This window comes from Gallus gallus, chromosome 9, assembly GCF_016699485.2.
Source record: "Gallus gallus isolate bGalGal1 chromosome 9, bGalGal1.mat.broiler.GRCg7b, whole genome shotgun sequence".
NCBI classification, from domain to species: Eukaryota; Metazoa; Chordata; class Aves; order Galliformes; family Phasianidae; genus Gallus; species Gallus gallus.
Genome location: NC_052540.1, coordinates 18,076,383 through 18,100,941, shown reverse-complemented (window position 1 = coordinate 18,100,941; position 24,559 = coordinate 18,076,383). Strand labels below are relative to the sequence as shown.

General features: G+C 35.1%; 1 protein-coding gene across 12 annotated transcripts in view; it reads left to right on the top strand.

The window, feature by feature from the left end:
- The window catches only part of NAALADL2 (N-acetylated alpha-linked acidic dipeptidase like 2), a 379,774-nt gene that overhangs the window by 292,307 nt on the left and 62,908 nt on the right, over window positions 1–24,559 (top strand). For all 12 annotated transcript variants that reach the window (XM_040705739.2, XM_040705733.2, XM_040705736.2 and 9 more), the window contains 4 exons: window positions 3,501–3,593; window positions 6,365–6,570; window positions 7,820–7,939; window positions 22,974–23,120. In XM_040705739.2, coding sequence (XP_040561673.1) covers window positions 3,501–3,593; window positions 6,365–6,570; window positions 7,820–7,939; window positions 22,974–23,120 — 566 coding nt within the window. The remainder of the gene's footprint in view (window positions 1–3,500; window positions 3,594–6,364; window positions 6,571–7,819; window positions 7,940–22,973; window positions 23,121–24,559) is intronic.

The following is a 24,559-nucleotide window of genomic DNA, read 5'->3' as shown; positions in this document are numbered from 1 at the left end:
ATCAGTGTGTTTCAAAAAGCCAAGCAGCAGATTCATCAGTAATGATTAAACATTTATATATAGTTTTCTCACATTGCCTCTTTTTTCCCTTAGCCTTGCAGTTTTCAAGAGACATAATGTGATAGAGGGAGTGGGAGGACATTTAGGGAGACATCTGAGATATATCAGATACTTAGAACCCAAACAGTGGAGAGGGAATTAAGTTAGTTATTAGTTTTGTGTGGTTGAAGTCAGTAATTAGATTTGCATTTTTGTTTATTGTGGTGCTTCTTTGTTAATCCTCATTAATCTTAAAATTCTTTGCTCCTGTGAACTTTTTCAAAAATGGGTAATTAGAAGGAATTTAAGCATGAAGTAATGCAGAAAAAGCTGTACACTTCTGAAGCCTTTTTTTTTTTTTTATTTGTTATTTGAGAGAGAGAGAATGTTATTAGGATATTGGCTGGAGCATGGTGCTTCGGTTTCAATTGCTATAAATCAGGAAAAGAAGCTCTCAAATAGAGCGAGGTTATAAAATTCAGTTATACAATATGAAGCGTTCTCAAAATTCATAGCTGTCTTTGATACTGAGTGCAGTGCCTTCGTTCCGTATCACCAGGGGACAAGGTTCAAAGTGAAACAAGAAATGAGGCACACCTGATTACTTAGTATCATAGAATGGCCTGGGTTGAAAAGAACCTCAAAGATCATCTAGCTTCAACCCCCCTGCTATGTGCAGGGTCGCCAATCACCAGACCAGGCTGCCCAGAGCCACATCCAGCCTGGCCTTGAATGCCTCCAGGGATGGGGCATCCACTACCTCCTTGGGCAACCTGTTCAGTGCGTCACCACGCTCTGGGTGAAAAAACTTCCTCCTAATATCTAACCTAAACCTCCCCTGTCTTAGTTTAAAACCATTTCCCCTTGTCCTATCACTATCAAGCCATGTAAACAGTCGTTGTAAACTTAGACTCCAGGCAGTACATTATGTTCTTCTTTAGTTTTAAAACTGTCAATCAAATGAATGGGAAATAACCAGGCATTTTTAAAAATAGGTAGTTTGGAGACAGTAATTTGGTATGAGATAATTTACAGATTTCAAGTTATAACAATAGATAAAAATATCGACAAAAGTAAATACTTTTCTCCTTCAGAAATAACTTCTGGTTTACATAAAGTCAGGGTATATCCTGGGTAGTATTAAGCTAAAGTCTCCTCATTTTCCAGAGTATACAGGGAAAAAGAAATAGTCAATACCTTTAAAACATAGTATTAGGAAGTGAGATTTATTGTCAGGAGTGTCATAAGGGGATTAAATTTCTCTTCTGCTGTGTACTCCGAAGAATGCTTTCATTTTTTCATCCAATGTACTGAGCCTTTAAACCCAAGTCAGTTTAAGCTGACTACTGCAGCACACGACAGTTAACTTGACTATCTGATTTCAGAACGTGTGCGTGGCCAGAAATTAATTTCCTATTTCTTCCTTGTCAGTTGAAGACTAGATAGCTGATGTTGATTAAGGAAAAAAAAAAAAAAAAGAGAGAGAGAGTTAAGTTGCTTGTTTTCAATAGGATTTATCTTCTTTTTGAAACAGGGTCTAAAGAAACATGTCTGAAATTTTGTGGCTAGAAGAAGGGAAATCAGTTTGAGCTTGGAAATACTTTTCTAGCAGACTATTAAATGTAGCCTTAAGCAGGCTCTTTAATGGCGCTAAGCAAGGAGCCAGAACAAGAGGTAACTTGCATCATGTAGGTTAAATTTAACCTGCTTAATCAATATGGGTGCCATGAGCCATTTTCAGGCTTCTTTAAATGACCACAACATGAATAAAGGTACTAGTTACCGTACTGGGAGCCCTCTAGATAAATGTATTTTTTAAATAAAGAATTTAATAAAATTCTAGAACAGTATCTGCAGATTTATATAGCAACCATTTCACCATCATGTTGATAAGAAACTTTGCAGTAACTTACATCAGAAGGCAAAAGGTAACTACAACAGTTTTCACATAAAGGATGATTTTATTGATAGCAGATAAGGTTTTGTCTGAGTGAAATAAAATGAAATAAATATTCTTGGTACATTTTATGAAGCAAGGAAAGATCCTACCTGTCATTTTGCTTTTCTCAAATATTAGTGGATGAGAGTGAAAATATATTGAATTTTGTTTTAAGAGAATTTTAAAGTAAATTTAGCGGATGAAGTGCCAGCAAATGAGCCCTGAAGTAGCCTAGAGATGTATTGTTTTGATTTTACATGTTGCAGTAAACTCTCTGCTGTAACATTTGGGTTATTCTGGAGAGCAAAGCCAGGAAACAAGCTGTCAGCAGTGCAGTGGGAGGATAACAGCCCAGGTGATGGAGAGCAAAATGATCAGTGGAATATTTTAATTTTGGTCTGTGACAGTTGGGATGTGGCATTGAAGTTCTGCCCTTAACTATGATGTTGGTGGTGCAGTGCTGGGGCCGTCACACCTTCCTGGGATGTCAGGGTGACACCGTGGCCACTATCAGACAATTGTTAACATTTAAGTTAGAGCAGCTTAAGACATTTTGCTTTTCTCAGATAGGAGTTATGACCTTTCAGATGAGATGAATGTTAATAGAGTCTATTATAATGCAAACGCAACATTTTAAAGGTATCTGCAGTGCCCTGTAGTTGGATGTTTTGTTTCACTGCCGCAGACTCCAGGATTCAGAGTGGTTAATGTGTCCTACCTGCGGATAGAGGGAATGGCAATAATTCTCAGTGCGGAACTGGACTTGAAAAACAATCAAAAGTAACTATTTTTAATCAAACACATTTTGCTGGCCTTATCCTGTGCCACATATCAGTTGTGATGACAAATCTTGTATATATTGGCTGTTTTACAAGGTTTTTTACTCTTGTATTTATATCGTTTTTTCAACCAATACCAGCTAAGCCGACAAAGCTGTCTTCTGCTGGCATAAGGATATCACCAAAGGCTATGCTTGCACAGTGATTACTAATGCAAAGGTGTAACTGTTCCCATGTCATTTAGCATATGTTTCTTCTGTTGTTCTTGTTAGTGTTTTCTTGTTTGTTTTTCTTCCACAATAGCATAATGTAAATGAGGTATAATTCTGTGAATGTTAGAGAAAGATTGAATTGGGGAAAGGCTTAGGTTAGGGACACCTATGAAGAATAAAACAATTTTATCACAGAATTTTGTTAAGCCTACTTGTGGTTTTATTTTTGATTTTGGTTGGCTGAGTTTTTACTGCTGTATTCTGTCAGCATTTATTGGGTGAATTTAATGGTTTTTTACCTTAAGGAGTAGAAACATCTTTTAAGATTACAGGTTTGATCTTCACTGCTAAAATTCATCTAAGGAAATGCCATAGTATGTCGTGTTTTAATCTCTGGTTCCTCGTCGGTAACTTTTTCTTTTTTTTTTTTTTAACCTTATTTTCCTTTTTTTCTTTGTGCTCTGCAGATCTCTTGGCTGCATAAGCAGAACTTTAACATTTTCTGAGGTTTTTTTTTTTATCTCTTAACAGACAAAAAAATAATCAATCTCAGTATTCAGTCAGTCACAACATACAAGACAATTTCTAATGTTATTGGCTATTTGAAAGGATCTGTATTTCCTGGTAAGTAGTCTTTCATCATTTGAACTGATTATTTGTTTCACAATGACTGGGAGTCATAGCTGAGGTCAGGGCTCTGCTTTGCCCTGTAATGCACAAGTAACTGTGTTGGTGCTTTTAATTATAAAATATGCTGTATTGAATGATTTGAATTAATACATGAGCTGTCTATATTACTTCAGAAGATATTTTGATTTATTTTATAAATTCAGCAGAACTCTGAGTTAAATAAAACTATGTCTCTATGCACAACATCCCCGCATAACTCAAACGTCTCTCTGGAACCAAGGTGCCTGGGCAGCCTGATCTCTGGCTTAATTAAGCATGTATTATCAAATGTGATTGCAGTATACTAAAATCTGTGACTAAGTTCTTCATCACAATTTCTGCAGCCTTATTTTCTGTTAGACTCGCGCCTTAAGCTAGTTTATACAATTCTATGAATAATAATTACTGTTCTGTATGCTTTCAGAGTTAAGCATTAAGGACCCAAGGGTACTTGTGGTATAAAACAAAAAACCTCCTTCCTCTTTTGATACTGTATGTAGGTAACAAAACAAGAACATTATAGGAATCCAGATCGTCTTGAGCATATTCTGTATGTAACTAAATCTACCTAAAAGTTGAAGTGTTTCTACATCATTAATGAACACTGTTCCTGACTACTGACATATTGTGAAGTGTTGTTCACCCAAACCAATTCATACTGGGTAGATTACATCATCATCAAAACCATGACCACATTTCCCTTGATTAATACCTTTTAACCATCTTTAAAAAAAGGGTGAAAATTTATCTACATTTTCCTAGGACCAGTACCTCTCATTTCATATTTTAAATGATACAATGTGGAAGGCAGCAAATCTTAACTTTTATCTCTGTTACTGAAATAATAACTGAGTTTTTTGTGAGCTCAGTGCTGCACTTTTCACTAGAATGATTTTACTTTTTAAAGCGAGACAGAGAATAATTAGCACAGTGGATTTAGTTTCAATAAAAGATTTAATGTCTTAGAATAATTTGAAGTTACTTGCCTACTCTTGCTAATGTTTTGTAAATAGCTGTCCCAGGATTTGAAACACAGTAACTGTCATGTTTAGACATACTGTCTGCTGAACTGTGAAATAGAAGCAAGACAAATAATAAAAAGAATGCATCAGTACCTATTTAATAAATTCTTCATCTTTTTGTATACCTTATTATTGCATTCTTAGTAGGAAGCTACTTTTTAAAGTTATGACAGTTTATGCTTAAGTTTAATAAAGATAAAGAATGGGTTTAAAATCAAAGTCTATTTGTGTTCAGTTAAGGAAATCTTTTCAGGCAGCAGTCACTGCAAAAAGTCCTCAAGCAGCAGATATTTAATTTTATAAGCAGCATAAAGTGTGGGCATTTTACCACTTATTTGTATTGCTACATTGCAGTGTACTGACAACAGTGAAGAATGAATTCCTTTGGATAAAGTAAGAGCACCAACAGAAAACCAAAACACTTTACACTTTTTCGAACCCATATGACGTTCAGGGATCATTACAGATTTGGAACTAGATGGTCTTTAATGTCCTCTCCAACCTAAGCCATTCTATGAATCTATGATAACTCTTCTCCTTGTCTCTTAGTGCCCTGAAATATAGGAAGAATATCTTTAAGAGTCTAGATTTGGAGAGAGGGTCTTCACTACGTATCAGAATACACTCAATTGGTAATCTGTCAAAGGTGCTTCCTTTGTTAATCAATCTCGTACAGAAAGTCTTACAGTTGAATAAGTCATTCAGCAGAACTCTGCATGAACTTGTTAAAACATATCAGTCACACTACTAATTCATTTTGTTTCATACCACATCATTCTTTTGGAAGAAAAGGTGTTTCTTTAAACTTGAGAGTTAATATTTGGTTTCCGTGATAATCCTCGAGAGATGAAGATCGAATTTAATTTATCTGAATGAAATGTGGTTTATTCTGCTTTTTCTCTGAATAGTTGTAAACACTCTTTATTTCAGGTTGAAATTTACTGCCTTTCATTTTATAAAATTTATATAAAATACTTTCTTCCAGTATCACCAAAATTGCTAGCTCTGACTTACCTTTCTGTATCATTCATTGTCTTTATTCCTCTGTCATGTTTCTTCTCTAAACCTGCAGTCCAGGTCTTTTCAATATCTCCCTACCTGGAAGTCTAAGTCCTGATATCTAACTGTTCTGGTTACCAGCTTCTCAACTGCTGTTTCTGATGTCATTTTTGAGATAGGGTGGTGAGCACTGAACACAGTCTTCCAGGTGAGGGAGTGCTAATACTTTGTGTATTTTTTCCATATTACTTATTGTACCAGCACACCTTTTGTTTTCTTTTTTGGATACTCATACGTATTGAACATAGTGTTTCCTGGTTCCTTGTGTTTTTGTTTTTTTTTCTTTACAACACTAACACAAGCATGGAACTTTATTACATTATCTATATCTCAAAGTCCTGGCTGTAAAAGGGGGTATATACCTGATTTATAAGAGAAAGTAGTTAGCAAGCAATGAAGAATAGGGCACAGGGGTGAAATTAGGAAAGTAGAAGTATTTATAAATTTATATTTAAGTAGTATTCACATTTTTATGTATTTCTGCTCTATGACTGTCTTGCACATGACCATATAAGCTTTTGTTGGCCGCATTGTATTGTATTAATGGCATTATAGACTACTAAGAAAATTCATGTTTTGTCTCTGTAATTCATTTAATGCCAGTAAGCAGAAGAAGATTCTTTTCTCTCTTCTTTTTTGTTTCAGACAGATACGTCATCATTGGTAGTCATCACAGCAGTTTGAATACTTACGGTGGACAAGAATGGGCCAGTAGCACTGCTATCATAACAGCATTTATACAGGCCTTGATGTTAAAAGTTAAGAGAGGCTGGAGAACTGACCGGACCATTGTGTTCTGCTCCTGGGGAGGAACATCGTTTGGGAACATCGGTTCATATGAGTGGGCAGAGGTAAAATGAGTATAGAAGAAAGCATTGCAATTATTATTACATTTGTTGAAAACATGGACGTAATATGAAATTGCCATTTAGAAATTACTGTTTATTAACTAGTCTGTGACAGCTGTCTGTGAACATTCACATATTCTACAGCACATCCAATGAAAACATCTTTAAAGGCAGTTTCTGTGGAGCAGACTACATGTGATAAAAGGAGGAGAACCATTGCATTGACTACCTAAACATTTCAGTATCCCATGACTACTACTGGTTCACTTTTCATATATTTGTGCTTTAAAGTTAGCTACAATCCGATAAGGAGAATTCCTTGGGCTCTTTTCCATTCAAAAGGATACAAATTGGCTCAGTGAAACAAAATACCTCATCACAGTCTTGTCAATTGTATATGAATGGAATTTATTTCAGTTGATAAATTAAAGGAGTAAGTAGCAGATATGTTTGCGGCTGCTGAATTAAAACAGTAGAGCAAATGAAGAGTTAATTTATTTTTATCATGCGTGAGAAGCAGCTAGCTCCCATTGAAGTTTCATACTTCCAAAATGATTATTCTTCAAAAACAAGAGGGGGTGAAAAAATCAAATTGAAAAGATCCAGGCTGGAAGCAAAATCTGTTTAGTTCCACTTCAAGTCAGCTTTACATCAGATGTAATTGTGTTACACCCCTTCTGTTCAATATGAAGAGCCACTTCATGCAAAGAGTAACTCATTACTGAGAAGGCAAATGGGATTTTTTTTAAAAGAGATAATAATTGAAACAGTTTGTACATACTTTTTTCATAGTCTAAGACATAACAAAGTGACAACACTGAGAAAGTTATGCAATTTAAATCTGAATTTGCTCTCTAAAAATTAGAGTACATTTAACTATTGATAATGATTGCTTTTGAAGTTTGTCTTCTGTCAGGCATAAGTGTAAAAGGCCTTCACGTTGTTTCACAGTATGTAATGTTTTCATTTTTGGCCTTACAAGTGTAGTTATTTTTAATTCCTCATAGGCCTATTTGCATTTTGTTGAGCTGGTGTGTGAAATGGAATTAAAACTTCTGCTATAGAGAAATAACACTAAGATATCCTTTGAAGTTTTTAACAGTATATTGTAAAAAACAGTAGGTAAGTATTACTTAGGGAAGCACAGAGGACAGAATCATAGGGTGCAGTTTTTCCCTAGAAGTAAAGGAAATGATAAAACAATTAATTATAACCATGTGCAGTAATAACCATTGCTCTGCTTATGTTGTAGGATCTCAAGAGAGTTCTTCAGCGAAATGTTGTGGCTTATGTTAGCCTCCATAATCCAGTCAGAGGCAATTCAACTTTACATCCTATTGCATCCCCTTCTCTTCAGCAACTGGCAGCAGAGGTTAGAAATAAAATATTTTCCTTCTTGTGTGGTTTATGAGGTTGCACAGATTATCCCCTTGACACTGGCTCAGTTTAAGTAATTAAAGGTGGACATTGTTTAGTTTAAGCATTTTAACTTTAATTAATATACATGAACAGTTTTTACTAAGTAAGCAGGTTAAACTTGATTTTGAAAATCACAAAGTGCTTTAAGAGATTGGAAGGGATAATTTACATGCTTCAGCTTTTCATTATACCATGTCTCAGCAAACTTGCACTCCCTTCAGCTTTTGTACATATTTGCAACTTAAAAGAAGCATTATTTATTCTCATTATCAAAAATTAGATTTTTCTTTTCCCAATTTGATCTTTACGGACTTTTTTTCATAATGCATTTCAGTCTGTATGTTAACCATCTGTAATGTGGTGCACATGGGGAGAGTATAAGTCTTACTCTAGTACTGTACAGTGCATGTATGTCAGGTTCAGAGCTCACCTACATCTTTGTGACTTGTCTACAGTCAGGTTGTTGCATAGTTCTGCTGGTATCAGTGCATGTACGTTTTTAACTAATGACCTCATTACGTACATGTACGTTTTTAGCTAATGACCTCATTACTGGTTCTAAGATTGATGTATTTATTAATACTTAAGATGAAATTAAAATAATATCACTTACATACTAGATTATGAAAGCAATTTAAAATAGAATGCATGAAACAGACTTCAAATTAAGTTTCATAAAGCATGGGTGTTAGATGCTTTTGCTATAAATTTACCAATGTAACATTCATTACGTTATTCTGATTTTTCTTTGACTTGCCTCTAAAGCAGCTGGTACTAAACACTGCTTAAAGAATCAGCTTGAATTAAGTGGAGCTTAAGACTGATAATGCTTGGCAGTTTTTGTCAAACTGAATTAGTAAAATGATCTAATATTGGTCAAATTACTTCTTAATAATGTTTTAAGCACTTTTCCTGTCCAGTGGTTAGATGATAATTTCTTCATGAAAAGAATCTGGTTTATTCTTTCTAAGTATTGTGGAAAACTCATTGCAAAACCATTTCTTTCTGGGAGGGGGGGAAGGATTTTTATTCCTGGAAAATGATTAATAGTATTACAAATAAGTCTACAGGTTTTCTGGATTACTGTTACAATCGTATTATGCATAATAATTACTATGTTTGCAAAAATGCTCTTCTGACAGGTGTCTCTCTTTTTTGATAATCTGTTGGTGTCTGCAGACCTATCTCTGTGTAAAAAAGGTATTTCCCATTTGACAGGAATAAATTTATTACATCAGGTCCTTGACCTACTTGTTTTAATTTTATTTTCTTTCTTTGAATTCAGAATACAATCCATGACCATCATTCTAAACTGTGAACAGTCTAGAACTGCAGCAGTAGCTGTCCTTATTATCTGACTATCATTTTATTAAGATTTAATTCTTTTACTCTGATAAAGACCATACTATTGGGAGAATTACAGACATAATGTCAGATGATGTCAGTTTTGGAAAAAAAAGTATCTATTTCCACTTTAATTCTGGGGTGAGTTTGGATATGATGTTCCTTACATTTTATGATTCTTGTAATGACCGTTGTGTACTACCCAGAAGTGCACACACAGCCTCTCTCAGGAGTCCTGCCTTGTACAAGAGAATTAGTGGTTAGTTAAACATGACTAATGTTTCATTTTTTTTCTTATATGCGCTCTCCATCTCATCTCTGTTTCTTTAATGTGTAAGGCTATATTCTCGCAAATGTACCTTTTCTGCATGTTTACCCTGGAGCCCCATTTAAAAAGAAAAAGACAAAATGTATGTAAGGTAATCTGTAAAAGTCTATTTGTAGGATAATATGATATATAATTCATGCAGTGTCATATTGTTTGTGACATTGAAAAGATTTGTAGGAATTACTGATTCCGAGTGCCGGCCAGAATTCTGAATTCATGTCAAATATTATGACAGTGACGGAGCAGCCCAGCAAACATCTTCATTTGTTCCCATGGGTACTCACAATTTGTGAGTACCTAGGAGTCTTTCTCTGGGAGACAGATCTTATAAAGAATATTGATGTTACTTCAAGCTCTTGCCAAGAATACAATGTAATTATAGATTTATTTCAAAATTATGATATTACAAACGTTGTAAGATCTGTCTTTTTGGATCTCAAATCATCTTGAAAAAATGACAAGTCAACCAACCACATAAGGTTCTTGTTAACATATGCAGGTTGCAAATAAGTGCTTAAAAAGTCCAGCAAGAGACAAAGATCATTCTAATTTGTATTTAGTGATTCATCACGAGAGCAGTACTCTGAATGTCGGTGTGTTAGAACAGAAATGCAGGTGAAACAGGAATTCAGAATTAAGAATATCCATCTCTTTTAATATAGAACAGATTGTTTCCATAATTTGTGGATTCATGGAAGATACCTTCCATGTACCATTGGATTCAGTGCTACCTTCCTGAGTTTGGATTCAGTGGTAAATCTCATACTTCCATTGTTAGACTTGCAGATACAGCTAGCATGGTTTTTCCTGTTTGTAAATAGTATTGCCTTGCAGTTTTGATACGTGTGAGAATGGGGAGGTGTTTGAACTTGACCATTAAGAACAGAGTTGAGTTTCACTCAGTCCTTTCTGCTGTGCTGAAAGTCCATCTTAGTAAAGCAAAGAAAGAATGTACTTCTAGGGGAACTTAATTCTTATTACAGAAGTCAATAAATAGGGAAAACAATGAAAAATAGAACTTGTCCTGTGAAAGAAAACTGGGTTGAAAATTTATCTGAATGTGGAACACTCGATGAGTGCAACAAGGACCATAGCTTACGTGGAACTCAGGGAAAATACCATCATGGCATGCAAGTGCATGTCAGTCATACAGGAGCATTTATTTTCTGAAATATTTGAACATGGCTTTTCTAGAGCTGAATTTTGGATATTGTGTGAGCTTTCTAATCAGTGCAAATTCCAAAAAATCTTTATCTTTTTAATTCTACAAACTATACGAAAAGTAAGGAAGACGTTTTAGCTGAAATGTAGTTTGTATGAATATTATAGATATACCTAAAAAGAGAGAAGTGAGAAACCTGTTGAGTTGGGTGCTATGTAAGATCTGGTGATCAGTGAGAGAACAGGATATGTGCTTGGCTAATTTCACATGAAGGAATTACATCTTTATTTTAGTGTCAGGTTTTAAAAGTGAGCTAGATAATCAGTCTGCAAATAGTGATTTTATGTGCCTATCTCTGGAATTCTGGATGAAACACCAAATTACACGAAGAAGATAATTTAAATATTTGGATTAATTAAGCAAAGAGGAATTCAAACAATTCTGAGACATTGACATATTTAATCCCAATCTTTTTATATGACTATGCTAATTAGAGTCCACAATAACAAGGGGGAGATTCTGCCAAGTTATATTTTTGCCTACTATTTTTTGTTAGGAAAGTGATTGTTAATTCGCTTGCTCAGTCAGTGAATCACCATTTGTTGGCAGTACATCATTGGTAAATTGGGTTTGGTTTTTTTGGCTGGCATTCATTCTCTGTAAATAAGGCCATTAGTGAATTTTTCTACAGTGAGTGTTTCAAGATAAGAATGTATAATGAAACTTAGTAATTTATATTTGATTTTAACAGATTATATGTCTACTGCTAATAAGACTCCAGATCTGCTGTTTTTTCTGAATTCCCAAAAAGTTTATTACTCCTCTCTCCTTAGGAACCATTTAAAGGTACAGAAGAATGGATTAGATCATGTTCTATATCAGTAATTAAGAAATGACTGTGCCAAGCAATATTTGTGCTAGTTATTCTTAGTTTCTATTAATGAATTTAGTGGCATAAAACATTTTTACATTTAAAATTGGAGTTAGAGTCTGAAAGCATTCATTTCATTTTCAAGTAGAACCAAAAGTAAGCTTCTGTATAGTTGCTTGCTACTATTTTGCATAAAAAAATCCTACATTAATGTCAATGTGGATTCTCTTCCTCCCACTGGAAGTTCTAGGTTTCTGTTGTCCAAGCAAATTAAATCCACATAATGTAATAAACTGTACTGTCCAAAGAAACTGTTTTACCTTCCAGAGACCTTTCCATGATGATAGAAAGCTGTTTTCATAATAATAGAAAACCTTTTAGGTAGACAGATTAAAAGTAAACTTCTGGTTCCAAAAGAGGATAGGTTGATGACTCTGGATATTTTAAAATTTCTGCATAACCTCAGATAATCACGTGGTTTCTCTCACTGTTCTTCTGGTAGTTATTAGCTACGTCATTGAATGATTTAATGGCTATAAACTATACAACATAAATAGCTTATGGAAAATAAATATGCAAAAATTAAGTGCATGGTCAAATAACCGTAGGAAAAGAAAACATCTTTAAATCACATTTTTTGTATACAACAAGTAGTGGTAGTTGTTTGCTGTTGTCACTCAAAATAATTAACTCCAAACAGAAGTACCATACATCATACTTACAGAAAACCTTCAACTAAGGTTATGAAACAGTTGCCTGCATAATAAAATGACATTGAGGTTTTAGAATTGAGGGTGCTTTGGAACCAATTATATCATAGCAGATACTTGGAGGCACTGAGTTGAGGGGAAAACATAACAGCATATCTGAAGTCTTTTTCTGCCTGTGAATTTATGGATTATGGTTGTAAATTAAACACAGGGATAAACAGAGTCGTGGGCTTTTACTTTGAGGTTTGGTTTTTTTCATGGTTCATCTAGTTTTTTAGTTAGAGACCTTTGTGTTCTTATCTAATAACTATCATTGTATATATCAGTAAGCACCAGCTGACTACAGTGAATACCGGATGAGATCTGTGATAAGAAGTTATTTCTGTCATCCCAAATTTTTACTTGCATCCTCATATTATTCTCTAGGAGAAAAGAACAAGAGAGCCATTTGTACCTCAGGTTTGAGATGAGGAATTTGTGCTTCTTATAAGTTACTATACAAATGAGTTATTATTATTGCTGCTTCTATGATTACTTGTGATGAGTAAAAGATGAATCAGGTAGCCTCAGGAAAGCTCCCAAATTATCAGATTGTTTCTGATATTCACAAAAAGAAAATTGGATTTGTCAGTCCCTAAAGATTTCAATTTAAGCGAGAAAATTATTCACTTTGTAAACTGAATATCTGCTTCAGAGAATTGATACATCTTCCTCAAAGTTCGTGTGAATTTTACAGTTTGAGATGAATTAATATGTCTCAGACAAGCAAGTCTTCATTAACTTTTTTTGGCACAGCAGAGTATTTGGAAAATATCTCTGTAAGCCAAAGTAGCTGACTAGTGAGTTAAACTTTCATTGAGCCTGAAAAGAAATCTTGCTGCTTTTCTGACAGTATCCTGAGCATCTGCTCGTTCTGGGTTTCCCAAACCTACCCCCTGAGCTTGATGCTCTAGTATTTAATTCCACTTCTAAATAAAAGTGGTAAGTCAATAATGGTAAAGTCTATGATCATTTCATCTTTCTAACATCCCATACTTCCCCATCAAGGAGGCACAACTTATTCCATGCAGATTTTACCTTAGGTCCTGGTGCTTATGCTAAGTAACACTCTAGCTTTAGGCAAAATATTCTTAGAACTTGACTAAAAGCCTAACTGTGACCTTTTAAAAAGGGAGCTGTGACAGTGTTTGAATGGAGGAGAGCTCATACATGACCTTTAATTGGGACAATATGTTTATGTTCACAGATAACTCATACTCACTTGGGCTTCAGTGTAGATATTTTGGTCCTTATTCTGGTTTCCTGGTCACTGAGGGAAATTACACAAGGAATGCTGCAGTTACACTGATGTAAAAGCAGGATAAAATGTGAGAGAGATTTTAGGATTTCTGTTGGAAACCTGCTCTGGTAAAGTAGTTCCTCACATACATCTTGTTCGTATTGTCCTGGAAGAACAGGATTGCACTTTGTTTGCAGCATATGGCTGTGTTCAGCAATCATGAGCAAGTGCTTTTGTACAGCAAAGAGGGCTGTGTGTTCCTTACTGAAATGAGTAGCAATGAGCTCCACGCTGGACAGTATTCTTTGAGATATCCTGCCTCAGGTATTCCCCATTTAAATTGAGGAGCCAACTATATCACATATATCAGCAGTATTATTTGCACTGACATTTAAAAATTAGCCTATATCAACATTTCAAACTGTGAACTCGAGTCTGTACAGATTTTTCCCCTAATGTGATTTATTCCTTCCCCCTGTGTTTACTACAGAGCACAAGCCCAACAAGGAACTTTAAGAATTCAATTAAATCCTTGACAGAGATTTCATCAGTATTATCATTATAGGTCTACATCTAGGGCTTGTTAATTAGCCAGGACTCCCTCTGGATCTTTGCTTTTGCATCATGCATTAATATTTGAAGACTGTCTTGGGTCTCCTCCGTCAAAGTATTTAATATTAAAACAAATGGATAGCTTGCATACTTCTAGTATCAATGATCTAATAGATTCAGTGAGTACAAATAGTTTCAAGCGATGAGCCTTAGACAGTTATCCAACATTCAGGATTTTCAATGGTTGATTTGGAATTAAACTGCTCTTTGATCTCTGGTTGGGTGAACTTTCTGGTGCTTTAAAATCATGTTTGCTTAATTTGTGTAAGTTATTTCCTTCTGCAGTCAGGTAGCATTCTCCACACGCTCTATGGTACTTGCTACAGTACCTCTCTGACACACAGTATTGGTTTGAAAGATTTAATTGAATTTTAGGTAAATGAGTTAATTTAGAGAAATTGGAATTTATTGTTGGTCGTTGATAATGACTACTTAGGATTCACCCTGGTGTTGGTGAATGCTGAACTCTCTTTACAGTGAGGCAGAAATTAGAATTCAGCCCTTCTTAAAAAACACTTGAGTACAAACATTTGGTCCGAGGCTTCAGTAGACTGCATGCTCGTGTCTTTGTTTTAATTTCCTTAATGCATGTGCTTCGTGGTTGTGTTCTTTGAAGAACATGCATTACACTCTGAAGCTGTCTGCACTTGTTACATCCGGATCAATAGGTGAAGTACTACAGAGGCGTGCTAATGTTAAAGATGAGGGCAGAAACAACAGTAGCTCCCAGGGTTCACTGAAGGAAAGATGACGAAATAGCAGTAGGGAAACTTTGCTCGAAGGTAGTGGGTCACTATTGTTTTCAGATTTGCTATACAGATGAATGAGAAAGGCTATTTGTTTTGGCTCAGTTTTAACATACACTGTATAGGAACTAAGTTGAAAATAATTGAAAGTAGTTCTTGATATAGACATTCCTCTAACGCTTTTAAATGGAATTCCTTAGTCCCCTTAAAGTACAATAATACTGTTCATCTCCAAACATTATATTGAACTGTAGATCAGAGGGGTTGGGTTGTTTTCATAACAGCATGATTGGCTCAAATTGTAACCATTTTTTAAAATTGTTTTTTAAGTCAATCAGACTGGACCCAAATGTGTTAAAATGAAATTCAAATGAAATTTTCAGTTGCAGGAAATAACGAAAGGTCATCTACATTGCTGTATTTTATCATAGTCTTTAAGAAGATAGTACTCTTATAGAAAATAAACTACTAAAATTTCAAGGCATCCAATGCCATACCAGAAGACAGCAACTGTTAGTATAATAGATGATAATTGTCAGTGTTTCCTTATTCTGTCAACGTGAAGATGCTTGGAGAAACAGAATATTTGATTAGGCATGTGAGTGGTGGGGAGTGTTCCTTTGCTACTTATGTCTTAGTAGCACGAAGATTAGGAGAAAAACATAGTTTAAGGAAAAATATTTAACTTGTTACTTTTCCTTTGCCTTAAATAAAGGTTTATCTTTTCTTAAAGCCTTAGGTCAGCTTATTATCTTTAGTATTATTATTGCTATTTATTTTTATCAGGCTTGGTTTATAGCTGTGTATGGAATATTTTATCTTTTTTAAAAATATACTCCTCATAACAAGTCATTCTAATTTTTACTGCCTTGTGGTTTTTGTATTTATTAATAGACTTGGTAGTGAATAACATTTCTCCCCCAGTCAATATACACATTTCTTTAAATTTCTTCGTTTTCTTAGCTTTTGAAACTACTATTTCACAAGTAAACTTGTCTTAAGAACATTGCTGGAATTGTGCTCACTCAGCATCTCTGAAGATCCTTGCCTTTACATAAAAGGTCAAATCAAAGACATGAGCTAAATAGTAATAAGACAGGAGAATTTTCTATTTTTCTACTAATTATTTCTTATTCAGTAACCCAACAGTCTGTCAGTGTAAACTCTATATTGTACGGGGAGCGAATTCATTGCGGAAGATGTGAAGGATGTTTGGTCATGCTAAATTATGGAAGATCTTATTATAAGATCATTCTAGTGATTTTTTTTCTAATTGTTGTTCCACAATCAGAAATACAGGTAACAGAAGTTCTCAGAATGAAAATAGGCCGGCAGACAATTTGTTTTCCATATTCCAATTTATACATATCAGAGGATAAGTGCAATATATCATAGAGTAAATATATTGCAGTGTAAATGCGTGTGCATGGCTCTCAGCATGGTTCTTTACCTTCTCAGACCTAATGCTGCCTGGTGCACAATTTCTACACGGAACTATTAAGTGGGGTTTAATTGTGTCAGAGATCCATAATTTTGTTTGTTCAGCTGTTTATGCCATAGCTGCAATCTGACACTCACTGAGTATGTTCAAGATAGCGAACGAGAAAATAAGAGAGGTTGGAGCTATGGATCTGGGTAAACCCAGTGGATGTGTTTATTTTTCCTCCTCCTTCAATGCATCATTGTAATATCTTTCAGTCTGTGTTTCTAAAAATACAGTAAGTACTGAAAAGATATTCGGAACTGTATGCTGCGTTGTTTGTGACTTTAGAAGGGAAGAGGTCTGGCAGTCTCTTGGAGGAAATTAAAAAAATGGCTTAGGAAATTAGAACTCGCCTAGCCAGGGCAGCTCTGTATCTGAGAAATCCATGACAACCATGAAACTTGGGACTTCTACACTGATGGCATATGAAAAGCTCTGAGCTTTGAACTCTGAGTTCTGAGTTTCTGTGACCCTGTGGATAGAACAGTATACCGGGAGTCAATCAAGAGGTTATTTTCAGCTCCCAGCTCTGCTCCTAACCTGCTTTTTGCTGCTGCATGATTCATTTCATATCTCTGAACCATAGTAAAAGCAGACTGATTGTCAGAGGTACTGTTACTTAAACAGTCAGGGGAAGACTCAGGGACTTGGTGCCTTTGCAAACTGGGTGTTTGGTAACATAACTGGCTTTGGATAGATTCTGGTTATTAACATCCAACCAATTTTGGCCTAGTCAACTCAGACAGCCTGGGTTTTGATTTTATTTTGGTTATATAGTCTCTTTAGTCAAACTATAGAATTTAAATACCCACAAAATTGTTTTGAGCTATATTTTTCAATAATAGGTAAGTTAATTCTTAAACATCTTGAAATTGAGGCTAATGGTAAAATATATTGGCTAGTCAGTCTGAATTAAGTACAGAGTAGAAACGGTCAGTTTCTGTAGAAAAGTTAGATATACACTGAGCTTAATTGCATAATTACGTGATGATCATTTAAGGGAAATATAAATTGATTAAATTCTTCAGAATTCTGGTGTAGTTTGAGATGAAGACTGAGGTGGTCGATGAAATATTTTAGTTTTTCTTAAAACTCTTGGCCCTATCTTTGCTCTTCAGAGGACTGAGGAACTTCTCTCTTTCCCTTCATGTGAAGATGGAGAAGTGAAACTACAATCTCTATTGGAAAGACTGGAGTGATGCAATCCAGAATGAGTAGCATTGCTGAACCTGATCATCATGGAGTCAGAATATACTGAAATATGTTCACTGTATTTCCGTCTCTACATTTTATAGTATGATAATTCCTTTAGGCATTTAGAACTATTTACAAACCACAGCTATTTCAGTGGTATAATATATCAGTTTCTTGAAAACGAGGTGAACTTACCAAATTCTAATCCTCTTGCACACTTAGCCAGCACAAAACATTAAAGAAATCATGCAGTTCTTTGCGGGTATCAAGTTGTCCCTGTTTTGTACTACTACTGATTAATTTATACTTCATTAAAGCTGTGTTTCACAGTATCTCAGTATGTATGTGACAGCTGACACTAAATAGTGTTCATGCTGCTAAATACCTGGAAGAAAAAGCTTGAGTACCATTAAATCCAGGAAAGTACTATTTTTTTTTATGGAATCAAATAGCAGTTTGCATCATTTAATTACAAATGCAATCATTCTCTGCTCAGAAATAGTTTGGATTAAAAATTAGATTGAAAAATACACGCTATACACTCATTTATTTCAGCGTATTCACTCTGTTATTACAGTAGGATCATTGCTGGGTGTTCATCATAAAGTGATGGGATCATAAGATGTTTTGTGAATGTTACCATAAATAGAAGCGTTACACACAATACTGAGTCTGAGACAGTAGAAAATAAAGTCTTTGAAATTACTTTATGTGCATGCTTGACAGCTTGATTTTATCAGTGCTAACAGAGGAATATGGGAGGACATCTCAGCTTGGTTGAGTACAGGTATCTGCAGAAGATGATAGTTTGGAGAAATGCAGCTACCATAGCTATGTTCTGTAATTTCCTAATTACTTTTATTAAACTTTTAAATTCCTTCTATTTTTCAGATAGTGAGATTTTTGGAGCTCTTGATATCCATGCTTTGTTTTTGACATCTTGAACATTTCCTTAAGCATTGTAGTTAACACAATTTTCATTGCTCCCCCATGGATGAAAAAGGTTTTCTCTGACATGCAGGACACCTGCATGCATTTTAACTGAACAATTCTTTGAAAAATGTGTGGTTTATCTGAGAGGCACTTCACGTTTGTGAAACTGTAGTAATTTCTTTCAACACAGGCTAAAACTCAGAATTCTCTTAGAATTTTAAGATAGTTTTGTAAGAAAATAGAGAGTACCGTGCAGGAAATTTCTAATGGGGTGACGATGATCCCCTGGTGGCTCTGGTGACCTGTTTGAGCACCATCTGCACTGTGATGGGTTTCAGAAGAATTGTAGATGATGCTAACTTCCCTAGAGGTATTCTTTGTCCTTGATATCTTTAAATAAACACTGGTTGTTCTTGTGGGAGGCTTTTGTTATGTTTTCTTTCCCCCTGGTGACAATACAGTCCTCTGAATGAAATGTCTGTGTTCTTACAAGGAATATTTTCATTTTACTGTGAAAGTACTGAGGGATCAAACTAGGGAACCTTCTGAGAGGTAAATGCATTCTTTATGTGACTTATTTTGTTTCAGTAAGAGTCTTCATGTTGCCATTAAAAGTTAATTAACAGCGTTCAGATTTTAGATATTTTAAGTAAAATCTCACAAATGTGTACATAAATATATGCATAAGCTGGAAGGAAGTAATTGCTGAGAAATTAAGGACCCAATATCTTATTTTTAATACAAAATCAAAGCAGCAGTTTTTAATCACTGTCTCAGAAGATTTCTTCAAGTTTTAGCCACACTTAACTTATTCTGAACACTTATAGCCTATGTATAAAGGTTGGTTGTTTTTTTCAGCATTCCTACTTTACTTTGTTACATAAATGTTAATTGAATATGCTGCCAAGTAGCAGAAATATCATCAGGTGAAGCTGGTTAGTTGCATTTCAGTGTCTCAAACAGCATCAAAAAATCAAAGATTATTGTGGATTATTGGCAAAAGAGAGAGATAAAATACATGGACTGAAATGACTGCTTTGCACAGTACAAGTTTTCTCTGTGCTACTTAATTAACTAGCCCGTCCTTTTTTTAATGTCTTTATTATGTCTGTACAGTGATGTACCTAATCATAATTGCATTATGCAGATAGATGTATCTATCACAGTAGTGGTGTGTAAACTTATGTTTGTTTATACCACAGCTATTCTCTATATATAGCATATTCGTTATCAGTAGGACATTTAGGTTTTCTTTTTCTTGTGCAGAGAAAGAATGAATGGATATAATTTATAGTGATGCTCATGTACATATTTGAATCATGACAATTTGACAGGACCCAGAATTTGGGAAATGTCAATGCAGTTAATTTCTATCTGTGATGATGGGCAGGACTGAGATATCAGGTACCTTGCATTGTCTTTAGTTGATTTGAAAAGTACCTTAAGTACTAACTAGGAAAGCATGGCATGAAATGTCACTTATAATTTCATAAACACCTAATTTGCATTAACAGTAATATATATGATCAATCAGCAAAGAAAGAGAGCAAAGCAAGATGATTATAGCCAAACCAATAATCAGAGGGTAGAAAACAGGAGTGTGCTTCCTGTGGAATTAATATAATTCCTAGAAACTGTGTGCTTTTTTCATCCAATTTTTACAGGGCAGGCAAAGAGCTAATAATATCTTTGAGCTCTCAGACCTTCTTGTGATTCATTTGTTGGAGCGTGGCAGGGTTTAATGGGTGAGAGATGTATACTCACGAATCCTTTGTAATGCACCTTCCCTGGCCTCTCCTGTATGTTGATGATGATTCAACTTAACATATTTGCAGTAACTAAGATGCTAATTTGTTGCCTTGTGACGAGGATCCCTTTTCTTTTCATCCCCATGGACTTTCTCTGCACATTCCATTGGATGTGTTTGGAAAAAAACTGCAATCCCAGCTGAACACCGCTGTGGTGCAATCCAACATATCTGTTTGGCTTTTTCTGCATCTTTCCGTGGTCTGTGATTACTTGATAAATTCTGTAGCTGTTTTCCTTTTAGATAGTTTGACTTCATCTAGGTGGTCTTATCTCCTATAGCGTGTTTGCCTTGCACTAACTTAAGTAGCTATTCAGTTCAAGAAATAGAGGTTTAATTATTCATGAATAATAAGCTTCTGTGCTGTGGTTCTGAAGCTGGGATCAGTGGCACCTTGTAAGAGCAATTAGTCACTCTTTATTTGTCCTGTTAAAAACTGCTTGGACATTTAAATCAGTCTTCAAAAGCAGATAGGATTTTAATTTCAGCTTTATTCACATAAAGAAAGGTAGGTGACCAGAACTTACTGACAAGTGTCTCTAGGTTGAAAGTGAACTGTGGAAATAACCACTGTTTTTTTTTTTATTATTTTTTGTTTTTAATTTAGGTTTTTACTTATGGCAGCATCTTAATGTAGCAGTAAAAGGCATTATGAATGCTTAACTCTAATCAACAGAAAAATGATGTCTGCAGTGAAGTACCACTTTATTATACTTTAAATGTTTGAGGTCTATTTTATAACATTAATACAAATTAAATGTATTTTATGGGCCATATGGTACTCTTTCTCAGATTTGTAATATGAGCCAATAACGTGATGCTGAAAAACAAAATGAACTCCAGAGAAATAAAATTACCCAATTACGATTAGCATACACATCCTTGCACTGACATGCACCACTCGATGCTTACTCTCTAACCACATGGCTTGCTTTCCTTCCAGCATAAAGGGAGGGCTGACTGACACAGTAGAGACCAACCTGAGAAACTATGAGTGAGCTGAATAGTGCTATCGTGCATGTTTTACTGTAAAACTGCATAAAGTACTCTCGTTTGTCCGCTCTGTAGAGGGAGGGAGTTGTTACAGAGCATGTTGCTGATTGTTTATTCTGGATGTATTTTTAAAATAGTCTCACTACCTAATTACTCCCATCCCATTTCCCCTCATTCCCATGCCTCCCATCATCCTTCTGCACACCGAGTATCTCACTTTTGCATCTTATTCCACTAAACGATTCCTTAATATCTTTTCTTATACTGAATTATTAATGAATAATAAGAAAGGGAGAAGTGGAAGCAATGACTTGCTTTAATGATTCTTTCAGTGTCTCAGTACGCTTCATGTTATTGTGATCCTCTGGCTTCCATGATCCATTCCTTTTGTTCAGATTCCGTTTTCTTTTCTTTTCTTTCCCTTTTTTTTTTTTTTTTTGGTCTTTTCACATCATCTAATGTCTTCCCCATCCCCAGAAAACCACAGTCCTTCAAACCACAACTCTTGTTTACTTTGATTTGTTATTGTATGTAGAATGTATGGCATACTGTGTGATGGGCTGTTGTTCTTGCATCAACTCAGTTGGTAGTTTGCCCCTACTTAAACATTTCACTGATGGAATTTTTTTATTAATTGTATGACATTATTATTCGTTATCTTAAAGTTCATTATATTGGGAAATGTTGTATTTGTTTGATGAATGCAACACGTTCATGAACTCCACAATAATTGAGAAAGACTTGATGCATCTCATAAGTAAAGCTTTAAGTGTTTCATATATAGAATTGCATAAGTAAAAACAATTTCATTGTAGTTATAAAGAGCAAAAAAGATTGAATAGCTGAAATGCAATTTAGTAAAGTGTTTGCTGATGGGCAAAATACTGGCTAAAAATCAGATTTGAATTTCTGAAAAAGGAAGTGTCTTTTTTTTCTATTCTTGTTATTTTAGTAGAAATGAGGGTTGGTGCATATTTAAAAATAACTGACTCTAACATCATTATTATTTTCTTTTAATGAATAATAAGAAAAACAATTTTTTTCTTCTTATATTATTTTAACTGAAAAAAGCATGACTGTGTAGCAGCCATTAAAGATCTCTGGGCATGTTTTCAAAAGGTACCTCTAATCTCCTGCCCTAAATGGAAAATTTCCCATGCCTACTGAAGGATTCTTGTTCCTCTCCTACCATTTCAGTTAGATGTGGCTTTCATTGTCCTTTGAAAGTTTCAGACACGTTGCAGTGTACTCTTTATTCCCTGTTCCGCACACTGCATCGTATCATCAGTAGATGATGAAAGATTTGTAGACTCACTATAGAAACACTAAGGTTGGAAAAGACCACAAAGATCACCTAGCCCAAAGTAAGCATGAATCAGCTAATACCTGCCTGCCCTGATGTAAGTTCCAGCCTGCTTTTGAAGTGCTTTGAGCAAAATACTGTCTAAATGGTATGCTGATATGAGTTGTTAAGTGTCTGGTTGTAAATAAATAAGTGCAGCTTTGATTTGTGTTTGTTTTTCAGAGTCAGAACATCAACTGTGTGGAAAAGATGAAATGTCCAGGTTCTAATGTGAGTTCTGTGCAGACACAGGGAGATTCCGATTACTTCATCAACCATCTCGGAGTACCTGCAATGCAGTTTTCTTATGAGGATATCAACACATCAGAGGTAGTTACAACTAAAAATAAACAAACTGCAAATAGCAGAAAGCTAGAATAAGGTTTCTCAGTTATATCCTTACGTACCAGATGTGTTCTTGGAAGTTATAATGGAACGGTTTTTTGAACTTCAGCAGATTAGCACGGAACTTCAAAGCTTCCAGTTTTGTGGGACTACAATATTCAAACCGACAGAGAAGTGTTTAGACCAAAGAAAAAGCAGAAAAAAATTAAAAAATTGTAGGACTGTGTGTTAACCACCTTAATATTACTTGTGTTATTATAGGCTATTTATGATCTAACCCAACATAGAGGAAATAAGTTCTGATGTGTATTTCTATTTCTGCAAAGTAGGGTGAGGCAGCCTTCAAAATGATTTTTATATGCATCTTCATTCTGTGGGCCAAACGTGCCTCTCTAGTGTATGTATTGGTTCTAAAGATCTTGATTGCGCCTGATCGGAGTTTTCATGTCCTTTTATTTGCACACCAGCTTGGAATTAAGCATAATGTGCTTGGAAGGTTTGTCCTTCCTTAGCCTTCACTTCTGTAGGTTATATTTGTTCCTGGACAACTCAAACTTACCCTCACCTGGTCAGCTGGCATTAGTTGTTTTGAGATACAGCAGTTGTGGAAAAGGGTGTGTGCTTTATTGTAAGTGTAAAATGTTCTTGACTTCAGATTCCTCTTTTTTGTTCTTACACTGTACATATGTACATATGTGCACAAGTTCCAAGCTTCACAAACAAAAGTAGAAGGGAGTAGAACTGGAGCGCTTCCTGACACTGTGTGCTAATATGCTTCTATTTCACAAATGCAAAACGAAGCAGAAATATGCCAAATGTTGAAGCATTATCATGAAGATATGTAAATTAAAGTAGATGAAGTCAAGAATTGATATAAATAAGCAGTCTTTTTTTGTTTCTAAACAGCACTGCGCCTATTAGGCAAAAAGTATTCCATTTCAGGTTAAACACAATGCAATGTCTTTAAGGAAAATGTGAAGGCAGAAGCTCTATGAGTGCAATGTTTGTGACAGGCTTGTCATCTGCTGCACATTTCTGTTGTCACTTAGCAGCTGTTCCGCACAGCTTTCATTCCAGATCTGCTCATACAGGATCTATAGAGCATGAGAAAGAATCTGCAGACGTTAGTATATCAAAATAATGATCCTTTCCCAGCAACATTTCCAACACGATCACTGAAGTTTCCCTTGGCTAAAAAGAAAATGTAGTTTTTCACATTCAGTTAACATTGCAGCTGTACATTTTTTTTCTCTCAAAATGATTCAGCAATACAATTAAACTTGTAAAAAAAAAAAAAAGTTTTCATATTTGCTTAAACAAACAGAATTTGATTCTCTTTCAAAATGCAGCTTTTGTCCTCCTTGCAAATTCATTTCCTAGAAATAAACCTGTTGTAGATTACTTCAGTTTTGAAGTTGGTGTAC